The sequence below is a fragment of the Vigna unguiculata genome, chromosome 10 (genome assembly GCF_037176805.1).
Source record: "Vigna unguiculata cultivar grain cowpea cultivar isolate G323 ecotype 2 chromosome 10, ASM3717680v1, whole genome shotgun sequence".
Taxonomy (NCBI): domain Eukaryota; kingdom Viridiplantae; phylum Streptophyta; class Magnoliopsida; order Fabales; family Fabaceae; genus Vigna; species Vigna unguiculata.
In genome coordinates this window covers 5,085,338-5,107,248 of record NC_140801.1, presented here as the reverse complement: position 1 = coordinate 5,107,248, position 21,911 = coordinate 5,085,338, and the positions used below count along the sequence as shown (strand labels likewise).

The 21,911-nt window shown below is 33.4% G+C and overlaps 2 protein-coding genes across 2 annotated transcripts; one reads left to right on the top strand and one right to left on the bottom strand.

Annotated features, from left to right (window-relative positions):
• Window positions 1-2,710: 2,710 nt before the first annotated feature.
• LOC114165807 (TMV resistance protein N-like) lies at window positions 2,711-6,586 on the bottom strand. The gene is made up of 5 exons (XM_028050391.2): window positions 6,041-6,586; window positions 4,862-5,945; window positions 4,536-4,763; window positions 3,722-4,447; window positions 2,711-3,457 (listed from the first exon to the last, which is right to left on the bottom strand). Exons 1-5 carry the CDS (start codon window positions 6,523-6,525, stop codon window positions 3,077-3,079), a joined length of 2,904 nt encoding a protein of 967 aa, XP_027906192.1. The 5' UTR covers window positions 6,526-6,586; the 3' UTR covers window positions 2,711-3,076.
• Window positions 6,587-13,293: 6,707 nt separating this feature from the next.
• LOC114165880 (disease resistance protein RPV1-like) lies at window positions 13,294-17,289 on the top strand. Its single transcript, XM_028050499.2, has 5 exons — window positions 13,294-13,832; window positions 13,908-15,036; window positions 15,133-15,360; window positions 15,488-16,216; window positions 16,714-17,289. Exons 1-5 carry the CDS (start codon window positions 13,348-13,350, stop codon window positions 17,164-17,166), a joined length of 3,024 nt encoding a protein of 1,007 aa, XP_027906300.1. The 5' UTR covers window positions 13,294-13,347; the 3' UTR covers window positions 17,167-17,289.
• The last annotated feature ends 4,622 nt before the right edge of the window (window positions 17,290-21,911 follow it).

The window sequence follows — 21,911 nt, the reverse complement described above, 5'->3', positions numbered from 1 at the left end:
AATAATCACAGAGATGAATAATCACACAACAATTTCAAAGACAAGCAAGTTAGCTCCCCTAACCTGGTTTCCTAGCTTCAACCAATTTTCAATGAATTCTTCCTTACCTCCACTCCAATTCCCTCTCTGGATATCAATTCTCAGCATTTGTTTCCTCACCCCATCTTCTCTCTCTCCCACAAATTCAGCCCAAAATAAATAATACAAATAATAAAACGAAATTAACTTAAATTCAGAGTTTAATGGTCATTACTTTTGATTACTGCACCCAAACTGACACCTCTCTAGTTTCTCAGGGGATTTCTACAGTTTCTAGATTTTTCCATCACTTAACAAAAATATAAAAATATAAAGGGTCTACTTTCTTTAGCCAAGATTCAAACCCACATCCTTCCAACCCATCAAACACATGCAGACCAACAAACCATCACATTATTCATGTCAATTCACCCATTCATACGAGCTTAAATCAGGCTTCCGCATTCACAATATATTTTCAAAATAAAACAGAATTAAATAAACATACTAATGACATACACAGAACTTGAACCCAAGTCCTCTCAACATAATCAAGTGCTCTAAAATATTTTTCATTAACTATTTTTATATAATATATTAAAATTCACATCATTATAACTTTGATATAAAAATTAAATTTGGTTTCAATTTTTTAGAGGGACAAAATTGGTCAATTTTAAACAAAATTGGGACTAAATTGAACAAAAATAACAAATATAGGGACCAAATTGAATATAGAACATTGACTTTGATACGTGACACGCTATTGGGTTGACATATGAACATTTAAAAAATTAAAAATAATTAAAAGAAATTAGAAAAATTAAAAAAAACCACGAAGTGCATGTGGCGATCACTATTCATGGCTGTTAAATATTTAAACGGTATTAGTAAAAAAGGACCGAATTAAACAAAATTGACGACAATTGAAACCTTTTTTAACACAAAACAAAAATTAGAACTTACAACAAAAATTGATGAAAATTGGGATAAAAAAAGTATTTTAATCTTTATAAATAAACAACACGCAATGTCATTGCTTTCATTTCACGATCTTGAGACAAAGTAAAAGAAACAGAATGTCCCTCACCCGTGTGGGCCAACCAATGACCATCAGTGTGCAACCATGAGATAAAAAGAGTAGTCATTTATCTAATTTATCTATTTTTTTCATTAAAAATAACATAAAGTAATATATAATTAAAACATACAATGGTAATTATAATTTAAATAGGATAAATAGTCAGTTCACTATAACAAGTGTATCTCGTTTTGTCATAATAAGAAATAAACAGAAATTTTAATAATCTCGTTAGTTTTCTTTTGAAGTTCTTTAATGATTAATGAACATATATATGGTGTTTAGCAATTGTTGTTACTTGTGTATTACGTTAATAGGCAAATAACTTTTAAGACAGTCTTTTGCCCGTTATTTTTTACTTTGTAAATTTAAAATTCTCAACGGTTTCATCAAAGTTAATTATATATTAATATTAGTTTTCTTTCCTAAAGACTAAACACACATATATCTAATAACCTCGACGAAGGTCAAACAAAAATGAAGAGAATTAAATATTTTTGTACTACGGTTATAGCTTTTATTTTCTTAATGTATTAAAGAAAAAAGAATATATAAATACTTATATTTTTCCATTTAAATAAATCTGATCGCTTGTTTTGTTGTTTTATATCGCCATCATGTGGTTAGCGATTTAGAATGCATTTATTTATATTTCTTCTATCATTCGGAGTAAAACAATCATAGTAAGGCAAAAATGTGGAAATTAATTTCCTTGTACTTAGTATAAGCATAATCACTTGGTTGATTGATTAATAAAATCCTTTACTTTGATTGAATTTGTGTGGTTGTAGTTAAAGGTAGTCCTCCACAATAAGCAACTACCCTCTTTGCATGGTCATTGTATTCTGCTTTTGGTTTTGCTTCTCTAAACGTGTGCCATCTACGAAGTTCATTTTATGCATCTATGTCTATGCTTACATATATAATACAAATTGCTGAGACATTTAAGGTGTGTTGTTTTTTGTGAAGCAATGAACCAAATATTTTATAACGAAAAAACTTAATTTCCACATTAAGAGTATAACCAATATAAGAATTGCACGAAGATTATATAATGAAAATATTTTTAGAATTTTGTTTATCATAGTGAATGAATTCTATGTAATTCACATTTGAAAAATGCAAACTTTTAAGTCACGATATGTCAATTTTACAACGGGAATCTAAATACCCACAGTATAAATAGTAGTTATACTTTTTTATTGAATTTTTTAAAAGGTTATATATGGTCATATCAAGAATATTAATTTACAAGAATCAAGTTTAAAACATTTTTAACAAAATTCAAATAATTTATAAGATCGTGACTATATTGAAAGAAAAAAAAAAGTAGTTAAAAACTATAATGAAACTCGTAAATGTTAATTGAAAAAAGTGATATATTAGTAATACATGAAACAAATCAAATCAGAGCAAATACTAAATTTAGTAGTCAAATTCATTGCCCGAATTTCAAAAGGAAAATAATTTTTTTACTATTAAATTTTGATAATTTTTTCTTATAAATATAAGAATGCGGTTACCTGTTTGCATGTGATGTTGAAACGATGTGATGTTGAAACGAAAACAGAGACTACCTACCAGATAGAAAACAGAACACATAACAAAATATCAATATTTCTGCCTTTATTTCATATTGCACCTCTTTTTGTAAGTGGATTTCTTAATGATATATTACATGTTTATATGTCTATAAGGGTAACAAAAAGAAAAACAAGTACAATAAAAAGCTCCAGTGAAGCCGAGGAAGCACAATGTGAGGAGTGAGAAACAGGGCTAAAATAAACATGAATTTCTTAACTATAAACTATACTCTCAAGAAAAACAAGGAAAGAATGGAAAAAATGAACATAAGTAAAGGATCCCGTGGTTCTTAAAGAAGATAAATGACATAGCAGAAGTCACATTACAATTTTCTTTATGAATCTAAGGAGAGAATTTTTTTTCCTTTGGTTTAGACTCTTTTTTGAAGTAATTTTATTCCGCGCATATAGAATAGAAAATTGTGTTCTTCACAAGCAATCCATGAGCAAAAGTCAGAAAAATCTCCACCTTGTCTCCAGATCCTAAATTAGACTTTATACCCTGCCAATCTATATCATTAAAGGATATGATTGTGTCATTGTTGTGTATATGCAATGTGCACTTTGTGTAATTAACAATTAAGACACTTCTAAGACATTCAGCTGCCACGATTTCAGAGGTTGATAAATAAAACACACACAAAGCCATTCCCTTCATGACACGATTCTCGGGCACTGTGAAGGAAACAGAATGTCCCTCACCCATATGGGCCAACCAATAAGTTTCATTGACAACTGGGAGAGAAACATCACACCACTCACTGTATGCCAAATCCTGGACCATGAGATAAAAAAGTTTAGGCATCTATCTATGTTTTCTATCAATGTTTTAATTATATATTTTTGTGGTTAGGGATTGAGAATAAAACAATTTCCTTGTATAGTATAAGCATAATCACTTAGTTAATTGATAAATAAAACCATATAGGTTTGGATAAGTTGAACAGAATAGTGCTAAAAGGTTAGAATTGTCGTTTCTATTAATTATTAGCTAAAATGATGGTGCAGGTAATAAAAAAATGTAAAGCTAAAGAAGAACCTTAGGTATGTTATCGCTGAAAACATTGAAGAATTCATCGTATGCTCCGACACCAATCAAAGAACACCTGAGTTGTTGCTTTGAAATTTCTGGTTCTATAATAGATGCAAAATATTCTACCAGAATATTTTGTACTTGTTTAGATAGTTGGAACTCGGTGTCACATTGCACCAAAACACTTCGAAGATTTTTGAGGCTGCCATGCAATGGTTCAATATCATCCCAACTATTATCGATATCCATGCACATTGAATGAATATAAGATATGGGATTCATTGTTGGCGACATCCAAGACCGAATGATAGAAGGAAAAAGATTACGTAACAATCCCTCAAATCGACGTAGGGATATATATCCAATGCTTTCTGAGTTTACAATTGAAAAAGGCACTTGTTTCATAGGTTTATTCTCAGCAACTAGAGTTATCAGGGATTTCATTTGCATCATATCTTTTTCCAATAGGAGAATCTTCAAACAACCAGAAAGAATGAGAGATTTTAAAGATTTCAACTTCCTTATCTCCTTAGGGAGATATCTTAGACCTGTACAGTCCTTCAGATTTAGCAGTATAAGATTTCTGAGAAATCCAATAGAATGGTGCAGTTCGTGCAATCGTGGACAATCTTTGAGAATGAGACGTTCAAGACGTGGTAGTCCGATAAAGTCAGGGGTTTGTGTTAAATTCTTGGAGTGACTAAGATTAAGAACTTTTAGCCACATTAAAAACTACAGCAAGATAAGCAAGATAGTTTATTTGACAAATATTAGAGATGAAATAGTAAAGGGTCACTTGAAAATGGAAAGTAATAAAAACCTGGGGTTGTTTCCAGACGAGTCGAAGAAGACTGCGTTTTAAATCAATTGCTATTGCATCATTCAGATCAAAGTCGATAGATAGATTTTTTGAAGAAAACCCTTGCAAACTCATCCATCTCAATTTCTTAGAGCGACACTCAGAATTTTGAGCGAGTTTCAGCAGTCCTGATGGTTCTCTTATGGATGACAGAAGTTTCACAGGCAATTCCCTAGAGGATTTCTTCCCCTGTCATTTTAAAGAGAAAAGAAAAGCAAATGCATTGAACATGAGAAAGCAAACGCTACCAACAGAAGTTCAAAACCATATATAAAGAATATTCTTACTGTATTATTTGTCAATACATATGAATGATCAAACCGTGGACTCTTCATCCAAACTTCCTCTTGTATAAATTTATGAACAATTTCTCTTCCCATGTCTTGTAACAAAGGATGCATTGTAAGTTTGTTGTTCCTTTTAGCTTTGATGAGGTTACGATCTATGAGAAATCTTATTCCATTATCAGCATCTACTCCACAGCTCTTTAGAATCTTCGTAACATAGGCTCTGTCCTTACCAACAAAGGAACAACATACGTCAAGAAATAAATCAATTTCCATTAGATTATGTAAACCTCCAAAGCTTGTTTTCAATTTCTTTTGAACATCATACATGGGAATTTTCTCTAATAGTGACACTTTCCACCTCCATTCTTCTTTCGTCCTTTCAAATAAACTACTTCCAATGACTTCAAGAGCCAGAGGTAGTCCTCCACAATAAGCAACTACTTCCTTTGCAAGGTCGTCGTATTCTGCTTTTGGTTTTGCTTCTCTAAATGCGTGCCAGCTAAGAAGCTCAAGCGACTCATTTTCGTTCATTACGTTTATCCGAAAAATAGAATCATCTTGAGCTATCCTCGTCCTTAGTAGGTGTTCATGTGCTGTTGTAATTATTATTACAGTTCCTTTATTGAACCATGCATGATTTCTCCAAAGATCTAATAATGGAGCTTTCTCATCTATATTGTCAAGTACAATCAACACCCTTTTACCAAGAAGCCTTTGCTGAAGCATACGTCTTCCCATCTCAACGCTATGTATCTCCACCTTTGATTTAAGGATATCCGACAGAAGTTGTCCTTGTAAATGAGCATACCCTTTGGTTCGACTAACTCGCGCAATATCTTCAATGAAACTTTTTTCCTTGAATGTGCCATGAATATGGTTGTAGATGGCTTTGGCAATGGTGGTTTTACCAGATCCTTCCATTCCACATATCCCTATCGTACAAACTTCCGTGGATTTATTTTTTATAGTTCGAATCACATCTTCCACGTGGGACTGTAATCCAACTGGAAAATTAGTAGCAGACAAAACTGATAAATTAAGAACGCTCTTAACAATTGCGTCCACTAGTTCTGCATCACTCCTTCAAGTACAATAGCAATTATAGAAGAAGTCATGTATTACCCAAACTAATTAAAGTTCAAGGTTAAAATCTGGTTGAGTGAGTGAGTGATTTACCTGTGATTGCTCTCATCCCATCCAAAGAAATTTGCAGCTTTGGTGAGTGCGTATCTCCACCTGGACATGCCATGCTCCAGTTGTTTTCCTGAGAACGTTTGGTGAGCAGTTTCTGTGAAGGCTTTTCCAAAATCACCTTTCTGAAGACGTACATCAGATGGCTGAATTTCGTAGTATACAGGCAGAACATGTCGACGATAGGTTTCGTGCCACTGAATGATTTGTTGAAGTTGATGAAGACACCAGGCAGATTGAGAATAGGTTTTGGTGAAAACAACTATTACTACCTGACACATATTCAGGATAGGTTCTTCGGTATACATTTCCTTCACTGCATTCTGGTGGTGAAGGAAAGTGGAGATTCCAACAGAAGTGAGGACAGAGTCGAGATGAGAAACAAATTTCCTTTGGATGTCTTCTCCAGCAAAGTTGATGAGCACATCGTACATCCGTTGGTGTTGGAAAGATGAAGACGCTGATTCCATGGAAGTTCAGATAAATGATCTGTGCAGACACCAAACCATTCAATGTATAGGCAGAAGATTAATATTATTCTTTGTATTCCTGTAAGCGCGTTAAGACGTTAAGAAAAAAATATTACACTTATAACAATATCTAATTCCAAAAATTTTAACAATTCTTAATTTAATAATTTAATCATAACTTTGGCTGACAATTACTTACGATGAGACCAAAGCAATAATTAATGATATTTTTACGATACATCTTTGACTTGTAGCCATTGCGCTTGTCATCTCTATTATATTAAACCCTATTTACGATTAAACATTTTTCCCCTAACTTTATGTGTTTGTACCTTTATGCATGTGATTTATTCTTAATTTTTTTCGTCACAGTAGTTTTAAAAATTTTGGTTTTAGTTTTCGCAGCTATTCTTTGTTACAAAACTGCTGAAGTGACAAACATAAATTAACATCAGACTAATGTGATTGAATTTAAAATCTATATTGACATATTACATAAATTAAAACAAAAGTATTGCATCTTCAGGCTCTACATGAACTTAAAGCAAAAGCTTTCGTATATATTGTTTTCCTCCCACCTCACCCTTTTTTTTCTTAAATTTTTTAATTGGTCCTACTATGTCGAGAAAAATATTGTATATAACTTGGTAGATTATATGAGAATAATAAATATGCAAATGATATCTAAATTTAAAGAAAATAAAAAATGATACTAATCCAAGTGCATCCTCATTAATAATAGAATTAAAAATCTCCGGAAACCGGTATCGTATTGGATGGAAACTCGGGTTCTATATTAACGGCAATGGTACAAAAGTTAAATGGAACTATTGTGAGTGAATGAATATTTAGCTTCAAACCTCATCTTGCTAAAATTAGGGAGGATTTTGAAGTGTCTCTATTTTGAAAAAAAATAAAAATTTGGAGATAAAGATAGTTGTAGATGCTAAGCAAGCAAAATTAAAGAGAAAAAAGTTGAATATCGTTGATGAAGATGATGAAGAAAGGGAGAGTGTGGAAAGAGGACATATGCGATTTGGTTTTAAAAGAAAACAATCAGCTGCCACTATTAGTATGGGGGAAGTCAAGCAATTATAAATTAGATGATGATAAAATGATACAAAGATGAAGTTGATGCTCCAGTAGTTGAAGTCTTTTACACTACTATTCATTTGCAAATATGTGTGAACTGATTGGTAAATATGGAGTTGGCTACAAACCACCATCTTATCATGATACTATAGAGAAGCTCTTGAAGCAAGTTGTGAACAAAAGATATTTAATTCTTGAAGATTTTAAGGGTGACTAGAAGAGAAGTGGTTGTACCATTATGTCTGATGGTTGGACGGAAAAAAAAGATGTTATATTTCCAACTTTTTCGTGAATAGTCTTAAAGGAACAATTTTTCTTTATTCACTTGACATCTTAGACACTTAAAAAACAACTGATAAAGTATTCAATATGTTAGATGACGTTTTTGAGTTTATTGCAGCAGAAAATGTAGTTCAAGTTGTTACTAATAATGCTATAAATTTCAAAGCAGTTGGAGATTTGTTGATGTAAAAAAGGGAACAATTGTATTGGACTCCATGTGCTGCACATTGAATTGATTTGATCTTTAAAGATTTTGAAAAGAAATTGAAGGTCCATGAATCAACAATCAAGAAGGGAAGAAAGATTACCATATACATTTGTGGAAGAACAATGTTTATTTCATTGTTAAGAAAGTTCATTAAAGGTAGAGACTTTATAAAACCGGGTGTGACTAGATTTGCACAACTTTCTTTACTCTTGCCTGTCTTAATGAATTGAAGGCATCATTGTTGACCATGTTTAGCTCCTAGGAGTGGAAGACAAACAAGTTTGGAACTTCATAAGAGGGGAGAAGAGTAAAACACATTGTACTAGACAACCGGTTTTGGAAGAATGTCTCCACATGCTTGAAATTTGTTGCCCCTATTATGGTAGTCTTAAGATTGGTGGACTCAGATGTCAAACCAGCAATGAGTTTCATTTATGAAGAGATTGACTATGCAAAATAAAATATTAGGTTCAATTTTAACAATATTAAGAAGAGGTAAATTTTCAAACTTTTACTCATTCAAGGTTTATTTACTTATGTGTGTGATCGAGGTCATACCTGACCAAATAGAACATGTAAATGTAATACTCAGTAGTTAAACCAAGGTCGTCTCCCAGTGACCAACCTATCATTCAAAGCTTTCCAGATTGCCATTCAACACAAAGGAGGGGGTTGGCATATTAAAATTCTTACAACAAATTAAATGAAATGCAATAATGATTAAAACGTACTGACTTCCTTGATTCAAATACAATTTCACTTATCACAGGCCACCAAATTAACACCTCTGCCTACTCTCAATCCACTAGACAATAACTTACTAAGCGAAAAATATAATCCAATTTCATTATACAATTAAGCAATACATACATCCATGAATTTGTGATAGTCAAGCTACATACATTAAGCATGAATATAACCCAACCCAAACATATGCAATTAATATGTAAATTAAGCATAAACAGATGAACCAAATACATTCCACGAATTCAACATAAAGACATGGCAAATTTCACAAAAACAATCTCAAAGCTTCATTGCATTTTTCATCAAGGAGTCAATATACGAATTTAGCAAGCCATGTACAAAATAGAACAATAAACCCTAACTTGGGTCTTATTGAAACGCAAATTTAAGAGCTAATGAAAATTCTAAGGGTTAAATATATTTTTGGTCCCTTAACTTTTTGTGAATTTTGAAATTAGTCCATTTTGAAACTTTGGACCAATTTAGTCCTTCATCTTTCGAAATACGTGGATTTAGTCAAACAACATGTTATCAAACAACATGTTATGTTCAACAATTGAACTATGATAAAGGGAATGTGTTAATATACTTTTATATAACAAAGAATATTTATAAGATTGACATTGAGGTTCTTACCAATCTTTCACTTGTCTAAGATGGTTGGGGGAGGGCGGTGCAAGGAGAAAAACCACACCGCAAGGTTCTCCCTCAGGAAACCACAAGTAGCTACCGATGACGGCTGAGAAGAAACTAAATTCATTGCTATGTGTTAAAATGACATTATATTCACAAGTTAACAAAGATGACTTACCCAACAACATAAGTGTTGTGAATAGTCCAAGTGTGAGTCAAAGTTCCACATTGGACAGAATGGACAAAAGTTAAACACTATATAAGAATAAAGACCCATAACATCATTGTCTTAAGTTTTTGGAGTTAAAAGTGGTGTCAAAGGCCTTATATGTATAACACTAATGTCATATAAACCCAACCATAAAGGAAAAAATAAAATTATTTTCCTCGTTGAAATCATTTGGTCACATATGCTTAGGTGTCAATAAACTTGTTGCCTTCATGAGTGAGTTGGGGTGTGTATAAACACAAAATTGATTTCATATAAGTAAATAGATAAATAAATCATATATATATATATATATATATATATATATATATAATGACTGAAAGACTTACATCATCCATAACTAAATAATGGTAATAATGTTTTAAACTTAATTTAATTTGAATTGTAATTTTAAAATTTACTTCAATTGTATTTTTCTTTAAATTGTAAAATATGTGTAAATAGTAATTTTAAATTTGGACCTATTATATATGCTTTATAAATTTAGGGAGTTCGTGCAATGGAAGACAATGAATTAGGGGGGAAATTGAAATTAGCATGACAAGTGTGACGCTAAAACAACTTTATATTTCTTCAAAAAGATGTGAGTTTATGAGAATCGTTCCAAGGAATGTAAGGAAATAATCACAACAAATAAACTAATAGTATGAGAAGACAATGTAAAGGTCGAATGATAACAACAAAATAAGATATAGAGATGTCAATTTAGATCACTCCATAGGCTTGACCCTGAGTCACATAAAGGCCAAAAAAAACACCCCATTGGAAAAGTCCACCACGAAAAATGCCCACAATAACATTATGGGACAATGTCAGTATATGGGCTTCCTTTTAAACATAAAAAATATTAATTTTTTAAATTATATTGGATATATAAGCAACATTTAGTATGAAAACTAAAACTTTAACTCGAACCAACCTTCGACCAGAGTTTACCCGTCTTGACTTTCATTGTGGGTCACCCTTTCTCAACCTTGCTCTTGACTGACCCGTCACGAACTTCGGCTCGACCAACCTATCTTAAACTTGAACTTGAAGCGACCTGTCTCGACCTTTGATTCTTCCCATGTCATCTCGACCCTTGGCCTAAGCCAACTTATCTCCATCCTCAGCTTGACCTGGCCCATCTTTGGAAAAAATGGTTTGTGTCGACCTTTGGCCTAGCAAGGCCCGTCTCGACCTTCAGCCCAAGTTAACATCGTCTCGAGCATCACCTGACCTATTCGCCATTAGCCTAGGCTGACCCGTTTGGACCTTCGATTTAGATCAGCCCGTCTCATTAGACTGACTTGTTAGCCATGGGTCATATCAACAACTTTAGTGGTGAGTTTGTTTAAATTATTGAATTGTCCTCACTATGTTGCTATCAACAATTCTTACTACTTGTATTCTCCAAAGTCATAAGAAAATGGTGATGCAAGAAACATTGAAAATGCAAAAGTCCTTGGGAAAGGTCAATATTTCCTCATCTCAAGTTGCATTGATAATGGACGAGTTCCTCTACGGCAACAACTCACTACAAAATATTCATATTTAATAGGGATAATTTACTCCAGGTTAATATAACCCCAATAATGGATTTAAGAAACTAAGGGTTTTAGAACCTCTATTAACTGCCAAAGGTTTGTTGTGCATTCGGTCAAAATCTACCACATTTCGGTGAAGGTTGACTTGGTCAAATTTGACCGAATTTCTATCAAGCTCGACTTTATTGAATTTGGTAAAATCTCGGTTGAACCAGACTCAGCAGAATTCGACAAATTTTGGTCGTGACATATTGGGTCGAATTCGGCCAGGACTAACTCGATTGAATTCTGACAAATTTCGAACGAAGTCATTTCAAATGCATTTCATGATAACAATTGAGTTATTAACACCGTTTGACATATTTTTCTTCAATGTTAATTGAGAAATGCTTGAGAAACACATTTGAAATATCAATTAAACTTAACAAAATTTCGTTAAAAGATCTAAATTCATACATTTCTAAAAATAGAGTACTAAATTGGTTCAAAATTTCAAAAATGAACAAATTCCATTTTTCATTAAAAGTTAAGGGATTAAAACAAATTTAATCCAATCATCTTTTGAAGAAGGCCATAAAACTACTATGGGCATAAACAAAATAAGAACAACATAATGGAAAGTACTTGAGTAAGGTAGTAGCGTAGCCTGACCAATGACCAATGAAAAAAAGGGGAGAGACTTTTATAATATGTATTTGTACTTCATGGTGTTTAATGTAAAGTTTATACATACATCTTATGCATAATATATTTAGCCGCCCGGAGTTTGGCAAATAAAACAGGTGGAACAAATGACTTTTTTGCAGAATAAAAAAACGTGACTCACATATGATGTATAAGGGAGGATGGGAGTTCGGGGAAAGATACTTTGGCAGGATATATAAATCTAGAGTTGTCAAAATGGGTAATCCGACCTGACCTGGTTCGATCCACCACGGGTTGATGATTTATTGAGCCAACCCAACCCGACTCACTCTTTAACGAGCCAAAAAAATTTGAATCCGTCCTCGGCCAACCACGGGTTAGCGAGTTAAACGGGTTGGCTAACGGGTTCACTTAATTAAAAAAAATACAATATTTTTATTTTATTTTTAGTCAAAACTAAATTATAATTCTAATTAAATTTTAAATAAACTTTAATACAATCTAAATACAAACCAAAATAAAAAAAATAAGTTATTTATGCGTTGGCTAAAAAAAATAACCTAACATGACCCAAATGTAAAGCCAACTTAATAAAAAACACTTGTGTGACCCTTTTATCTGCGGGTTGGTGAGCCGGATTCTAAATGAGTCAGCTCAAAAATCAACCCGTATTGAAATTTGTAAAAGAAATTCAACCCAACCCGATCCAAACCCGTAGTGAGCCGGGTTGGCTCGCGGGTTCCAACCCATTTTGACACCTCTATATAAATCAAAAGATGTATTTGTGCGATTAGTAAAATGTTTATTTTGTTGTTGATAAAAGAAAAAAATAACTAATAAAGGTTTTAGTCCATGCATTTCCTTTTTATTTTAGTTTTTGAAAATATAATACTTTGTTTATGTATGTCAATTTTGATTTTAAATCAAACCACATTAGTTTGTTGTCATGGTCAGTCACTTCAACAGTTTCAACAGAAATTAGAAACATTTTTTCAAAGTACAGCGATGAAAAGATAAAAATAAAAGTTCAGAGATCAAAATAAAAATAAATGTTAGGGAAAAGCATAGGTAACTGGGAATCCAAAACTGCATTCTTACTTTCTACTTTTTTTTTATTATAAAAATAACCTCTTTCTGAAATATATGTGTATTGTGTATTGTGAGAGATGATCATGTTATTTAAAGCGATATTAGCATACTATAAAAAGAGACTCAATATTTTTAAAATAAAAGTCAAGTTAATATGTAATTTTAAATAAAATAGATAATATTTCATAGTGATTAGCGTAATATATTATTTTGTGTTTCAAAGTGGTTGTTGGTTCGTAGTAAAACAGGTTCTGCGATGGTCTTAACACGCTTCCACGATAATTAAAAAAGTATTTTGAATCGCTTTCACAGTGTTTCATTATTATTGCTTTCTCTTCTAACTATTCCATTACCTCTCATCAATTCCTTCCATGGAATTCGCAACTTCATCATCCAAACTCCCACGCAAGTACGATGTGCTCATCAGCTTCAATGGAGACGACATCCGCAGGAAATTTGTTTCTCATCTCGATTCTGCTCTCTCTGCTGTTGGACTCACCACTCTCCTTCATTACGAAAATGCAGTGAAGTCAACGCATATCCAACAACCTATTCTCAATCTGTGTCGAGTAGTAATAGTTGTTTTCACCAAAACATATTCTCAATCTGCTTGGTGTCTTCATCAGCTTCAACAAATCATTCAATGGCACCAAACTTATTGCCGACATGTTCTGCCTGTATATTATGAAATTCAGCCATCTCATGTACGTATTCAGCAGGGTGATTTTGGAATGGCCTTCAAAACAACTGCACAACAAACATTTTCAGAACACGAACTGGAGCATGGCTTGTCCAGTTGGAGCCACGCACTCACCAAAGCTGCAAATTTCTTTGGATGGGATGAGAGCAATCACAGGTAAATCACTCACTCAACCATATTTAAGGATAGTGATTTAACTTTGTTAATACATGACTTCTATTTAACTTGAAGGAGTGATGCTGAACTGGTGGACAAAATAGTCAAGAGCGTTCTTAATTTATCAGCTTTGTCTGCTACCAAATTCCCAGTTGGATTACAAGACCCAGTGGAATTACTACTTCAAGCTATAAACAATAAGTCCATGGATGTTTGTACAATAGGGGTATGTGGAATGGGAGGATCGGGTAAAACCACCCTTGCCAAAGCCATCTACCATCAAATTCATGGTACATTCATGCAGAAAAGTTTCATTGAAGATATTGCACAAGTTAGTAAACCAAGAGGGCGTATTCATTTACAGCAACAACTTCTTTCAGATGTCCTAAAAACAAAGGTAGAGATACACAGCGTTGAGATGGGGAGAAGTATGATTCGAGAAAGACTTTTTCGGAAGAGGGTGCTCATTGTACTTGACGATATGGATGACTATCTTCCATTATTAGATCTAAGGAACAGTCGTTCATGGTTAAGTGAAGGAACTGTAATAATCATCACAACAAGAGACAGACACTTACTGAGAAAACATCAAGTTGATTTTGTTTTTGAGATGAATCTATTGAATGAAAATGAATCCCTTGAGCTTCTTAGTTGGCACGCATTTAGAGAAGCAAAACCAAAAGAAGAATACCATGACCTTGCAAAAGCAATAGTTACCCACTGTGGAGGACTACCTCTGGCTCTTGAAGTCATTGGAAGTACTTTATTTGAAAGTACGGAAGAGGAATGGCAAACTGTATTGTTTGAATTAGAGGAAATTCCCATGGATGATGTTCAACTAAAATTGAAAATAAGCTTGGACCGTTTACACAGTCAAATGGAAAAGGATTTATTCCTTGATGTATGTTGTTACTTTGTTGGTAAGGACAGAGCATATGCTACGAAGATCCTAAATGGCTCTGGAGTAGACGCTGATAATGAAATAAGAACTCAACATGGCTATATAGTAGATGCTGATACTGGAATAAGAGTTCTCATGGAGCGTAACCTCATTAAAGTTAAAAGCAATAACAAATTTGGAATGCATCCTTTGCTACAAGAAATGGGAATAGGATTTTTTCGTGAAATTTCCGGAGAGAAACGTTTGAAGAATAGTCAACTGTTGTTTGATGTGGACGTAGAATATGCACTGAAAGTAAATTCGGTAAGAACATTCTTTGTATTTGGTTTGAAACTTCTTTTGAAAGTGTTTAATTTCATGCGCCCAATACACTGTTTTTCTTTGGTCTTTAAATCACAGGGGAGAAAATCCTTTGAGGTATTGCCTGTGAAATTGCTTTCAACCAGAAGAGAAATATCAAGACAGACCAAAGATGCTCTAAATTCTGAGTACCTTCCTCCGAAATTGAGATGGATAACTCTGCATGGGTTTTCTTCACAATACTTACCTAACGGCTTTAATGTGCAAGATGCAATAGCTATTGATCTAAAACACAGTCTTCTTCGATTCTTCTGGGAAGAACCCCAGGTTTTATTACGAGCCATCTTTCCTTAAAACACAAAGCTTAATTAAAAAATAAAATAGTGACTTGCTACTATCTCATTCTTTATATTTTCGTCTTTAATATTTATCAAGAACAACTTTCTTGGTGTAGGTTTTGAGATCGCTAAAAGTCCTTAACCTTAGTCATTCCATGTACTTGACAGAAACACCTGACTTTTCGAGACTACCAAGTCTTGAACAGCTCATTCTAAAAGATTGTCCCAGATTGCGCATAGTACACTCATCTATTGGAGATCTCTGTTATCTTATACTGCTTAATTTGAAGGACTGTCAATGTCTAAGCAATCTACCCCGAGAGATATATAAGTTGAAATCTCTAAGAACTCTTATTCTCTCTGGGTGTTCGAAGATTTGCCGAATGGAAAAAGATATACTGCGAATGAAATCCTTGATAACTCTAATCGCTGAAAATACAGCTGCGAAACAAGTGCCTTTTTCAATTGTAAGTTCAAAAGCCATTGGATATATATCCCTACGAGGATTTGAGAGATTATCATGTAATCTTTTTCCTTCAATCATTATTCGGTCTTGGATGTCGCATATAATAAATCCCATATCTTATGTTCATTCATTGTGCATGGATATAGATAATAGCTGGGATGATATTGTGCCATTGCTTGGTAGCTTGACAAATCTTCGAAGTGTTTTGGTACAATGTGACACTGAGTTTCAACTATCTAAGCAAGTACAAAACATTCTGGTCGAATATTTTTCAAATATTACAGAATCAGGAATTTCAATGCAGCAGTTCAGGTGTTCTTTGATTGGTGTTGGAGCATACCATGAATTCTTCAATGTTGTTAGTGATAACATATCTGAGGTTCTTCTCTAGCTTTTCCTTTGTTTATTACCTTCACCGTCATTTTAGCTATTAATTAAGAGAACGTAAAGTAATCCTATTAAAGTATCTAATAGAAACTATAATGTTATACTTTTAGCACCCTTTGCTTCTGCAACTAAACAACTTCGTCGAAAAGTATCTGATTTTAATAGTCAAATAACGAAATGATTATGCTTTGACTAAGTACTAGGAAATTGATTTCTTCTTTCTTGCTTGACTAATTTCATAATTGTTTTATACTCAATGATTGTATAAACTGAAAGAGTCGAAAACAGAAATGGATTCTAAATCCCTAACGACGAGAAGGTGATGTATACGCAAGAAACTACTAACCAAATTTATTTAAATTTATTACTCTTGACATTTTTTAATTGTGTATTACATTTTGCAATTATTAACTACAAGTATGATTGGTGGAGACAATTTGGATAGCAAAATTAGACCAATATGACTAAGCTTTTTATCTCATGGTACAGGTATTGGCAGGCGGTGAGTGTTGTGATGCCTCTCTTCAGTGTGACAACCATTCTTATTGGTTAGCCTATATCGGTGAAGGAGATTCTGTTTCTTTCACTATGCCACCACATCATGACGTGAAGGGAATGATTTTGTGTGTTATTTATTTATCAATCCCTGAAATTGTGGCAACCGAAGGTCTTAGAAGTGTCTTAATTGTTAATTACACAAAGTGCACATTGCATGTACACATGCATGGCACAATAATTTGCTTTAATGATATAGATTGGGAAGGTATAAAATCAAACCTTCGATCTGGAGACAAGGTGGAGATTTTTGTGACGTTTGGTCATGGATTGGTGGTAAAGAACACAAGACTCTATCTTATATGTGGTGAATCAAATTACTTGGAAACAAAACCTAGGCTAAAGAAAAATTTGGTCATTAGATTCATAAAGAAAGTTGTAGAATGACTTCTGATAAGCCTTTTATCTTCTTTGAGAACTGCAGGATCCCTTTAGTTATGGAATTAATCTGTGTCCTTCATTGAAATTCATTTTTTTCCATCCTTTCCTTTGTTTTTTTTAGAGTATAACTTATAGTTAAGAAGTTCATGTTTACTTTATCCTGTTTATCACTCCTCACATTGTGTTTCCTCCGCTTCACTTGAGGCGTTTATTGTATTTGTTTTCCTGTTACTTTTTGTCAATTCTTTTCCCTTTAAAGATATAATATCTCATAAGTATTTTTCTTAAAAAAAAGATATGCATATTATGAAATAAAGGCAGACACTGCTATGTGTTTTATTTTTGTGTGTTATATAGTCTCTGTTTTCATTTCAACATAATAAGCAACGTAGCACGATCTATTTTCATTGTTCCTCTGTTTTGATTTGTTTTATGTATAATTAAATATATCAATTTTTTGAATTGAAATTCATTATAGTTTTCCGTTTTAAATTTTTAATTTTCAGTTTTCAACTACTTTTATTTTTTCAAATATAGTCATGAAAGAGATCCATAATCTAGAACATTTTTGTACCAATGAAAGAGATCCATAATCTAGAACATTTTTGTACATAGAAATTCCAAAGCATTATTGTTGAAATAACAGACAAAAGGAATGGTACCCAAGAAGGTCAAACAAGAAAGTTATTGGTCGAATTTATACTGTATCTCCTTCTGAAGGAGATAAGTTCTTGCATATTTTGCTTTCTCACGTAAAAGGACCACCAGTTGGGAATGCCTATTATCACCAAATGAAACATATATTTCACACATTTAAAAAGGCAGTTGAGAAATGGGAATTTTTAGAAAGTGATAATAGTATTCATGAATGCTTAGTTGAAGCATCAACTTTACAAATTTCATATGCTTTACGAAGACTATTTGTGACCATATTATTTTTTTGTAACCAACTGATGTTAGAAGCCTTTGGAATCAATTCCATACCTTTATGCTTGAAGATTATACTTCAACCAACACTTCTGTCAGTAAGAACTTTATTCCTATGTTATTGAGGGATTTAAATGACCTTTTAATTCAATATGGTAAAATAATCACGGATTTTTATTTGCCAACTTTAACTTATGATGCATTGGAAACTACTTTAGTACCAAGAATTATCAATATAGATACCTAATGAAGATGTTGACAATGTACACAGATTGAATCATGCCCAATTCATTGCCTTCAATACCATTTTAGATGTAATCAACTATATTCAAAGTCAGGTATTGCCAGGAGGAACCAGTAAAACATTCTTTTACCATACATTAATTGCACATTGTAGGAGTAAGGGTCAGATTATTTTAGCTACATCCTCCTCGAGTATAGTAGCAACATTATTACCGAGTGGTAGAACTGCACATTCTCGATTTAAGACACCTATCAATGTCAAGGCTGGTTCCTTTTGTTCGATAAGTAATCAAATCAGATCTTGGAAAGCTAATAACAAAAGCAAATGCAATCATTTGGGATGAAGCACCCATGATTAACAAATGTTTTGGAGGCACTAGAATGGTCATTAAAGGACATTCTAGATTTTGATGTTGGGGGGAAAGTGATCATATTAGGAGGTGATTTTCATTAGGTATTGCCAGTTGTTCAAAAAGGTACAAAAGCACAAATGATTTCTGTTTGTATTATTAACTCTCATTTATGGAGTAACACATATATATTACATTTACAACAAAACATGCAATCATTAGAATATCTCATGCACATCGGAAATGGTATTGAACCAACACATGTTGATGATATGGTAAAAATACCCTAAGAACTAGCAATATCATGGGAAGGAGAAACCTCAATACAACACCTCATACACCAAACTTTTCCTCGATTACAATTTCATACATGGGATGCATCTTATATGGCTACACTAGCCATACTAACTCCAAAAAATGAATATGTAGAATAACTTAATGACATAATTATCGATCTATTTCCAGGAGAAGAACGTAATTTCTTGTCATTTGCTGAGGTTGAAGGAGACACATATCATTTATACCAACAAGAGTACTTGCACACTTTTTCTCTAGGAGGTTTGCCACCACATAACTTAAAAGTTAAAAAAGGATCCCCATTAATGTTGTTGCGAAACATAGACCCTAAATATGGGTTATGTATTGGGAGAAGATTACTATGTTATGGGTTCTACATGAACATGTTAGATGTTGAAATATTGACAGGTCACCATGCAGAAAAGAAAGCTTTCTTACCAAGAATTAAATATAAAACACCAAAGAGTGCATGTCTTCCCTTTGTGCTTATTAGGAAACAATTCCCTATGAGATTGAGTTTTAAAATTACTATAAATAAATCACAAGGACAAACTATACCTACTGTTGGAAGTTACCTTCCACGACATGTTTTCAGCCATGGTTAGTTATATGTTGCATTATTAAGAGGTGTTTCTCAAACTTCCACAAAAATCCTTACTAAAGAGCGAGACTTAGAAGGACAACATGGCATTTTTACCAAGAATGTTATTTATAAGGAACTTTTGTTATCTCAAAACTAGGAATTGTTTGTTTTCTTTTTCATTTGTGTCATATAAAATGTGTATATCTTCATATTCTAATTAATTATACTTCTTTTTATAACTATGATAGTAAAAATCATCATATTTATTTGATACATTGTAAATACAATAATATCTAAGGACACCTTATAGTTCAATGAAGAAATACATGTAAGTCATTTCCACAATTTCCTACCAAAAGAGGTATTATCCAATATGTGAAGTTTTTAAACTTTACTTTCCAATCTTGCAATAGTTGACATTTTCTTTGTAGAACACATAATTTGTAAACCAATGGAACACTTGGAAGGATGAACATTCACTCTCATTGGTCAGGCCAAGTGACAACAAGGTAATCAAATTAATTCATTTCTACAATAATACATGCCATGTTTACATATATCAGTATAACTATATTGTACATCATGTTTACATATATTGTTCTTCAATTGTAGATTCATCATTTGCAAATTTATTCTATTGATTGGGGGTCCAATGTGATAATTGATAAAACAAAACTTTCAAATTTAATCAAACGAGAATTACTTTCTCAAAAGACATATAGGTATTATGCACATTTAAAATTATTTAGGTTCTTTCATTATTCTTCGATTATACCACACAAAATTCGTAGTCTTTTATTCATTTATTTCCATTACCAGGACACAACAAAATTCATTACCAATTCATACTCATTATAAATGTAACACCCCATTTAATTAATAACCCTAATTAAGTCAAACAGAATAATAGAATAGCATGATCCTCGAGTATAAACATTACTCCATACAATTGTTCAAAAGAAAACAAAAGAGAAACTAGGCACACCACAATGTCAATAACAAGGTATAATAAAGTAACGACATTGTTCTAAAATAAAGCCCAAAGGCCAAATAATACACAAGGTTAGCCCTTAATGAGTTTTAGGCCTCCTACTACCCTCACCACTAGAGTCAGTACGCTCTATGTGAGACTAACTAACTCTTTAGAGTGTTAGGATGCATCCTTACCTTGAATCCTTACTAAATTATATAGATGGGGCACCACCATGAACTCCCACTAACAGGGGTCATGGAATTACGTCCCGACCAACTGAGGCACCACCTTGAGATCTCACGTAGAGGCTCATGGAATTACGCCCTAACCAATGAGGCACTACCATGAAACTATCGTGAAATTACATCCTAACCACAAACAAATCATGTTCCACCAACCAAGTAAATACTTATTATTCATATCAATCTCATGCCAACCTTTATAACCAACCTTCATTCATATTCCATGTCAAAACCATATCAAACTCATCATTCTCAATCCATGAATCAATCCATACATGCAACATGCCCAAATCATGTTAAACTCATCCATCACATATCATATATCATCTCACTAATACATAATCACCCAATTCATACTTTAAAAGTAGGATCAATACAAACATATAGCCAACATTTGAGAATAGAAAAACAACAGGACAAGACGCATTCTCGTCCAGCTTCTCGCTCAAGCAAAAAGGTCTCACTCAGGCGAGAAGGACTCTCGCTCAGGCGAGCTCCTTTTGCCTAGGCGAGAGCTCGACAAACAGGAACATTGGCCCTTTGCACTTGCTCGCTTAGGCGAGATCTCCTCGCTTGAGCGAGGCATTCTCTCGCTCAAAACGAAGCTTGGTCGTTTAAGCAACAACTCGCGCAAAGCACCTAGGCGAGCCTCTGCCAGTCTCGTCTAGGCGAGACAAGCTCGCTTGGGTGAGATTATCAGTTCTTGCCATTGTTCGTACCTGCAGCAGCCATACCTTCATACCCAAAACACATACCAGGCAGTCCACACATTCATAGTAGCATACAATCCATACAAGACAAGAAACGTGGCTGAAATAGATAGATTTACGGAAAGTACTAAAGACCCTAGCTTCCCTTACCTAGGAAATTCTGGCCAAAGACATCGACACCTAAGCCAATGAGCACAACAGCTCTAGGAGCATATTCGAGAGCTGGGAACAGCGGTACAGATTAAAATAGAGGTTATCAACGTTCACCTCTGTTGGAAATCACAAAATAGAGCTTATAAAAGAAAGGGTACAGGTTGAGAAGCAACTTACGTGGAATAAAATGGGCTTCTTCTAGCTCAATGAATAGTGGGAGCAAAACCCTGGCAGAGCTCACGTAGCAGCAAAAGGGAGATAGGATGGGAAACT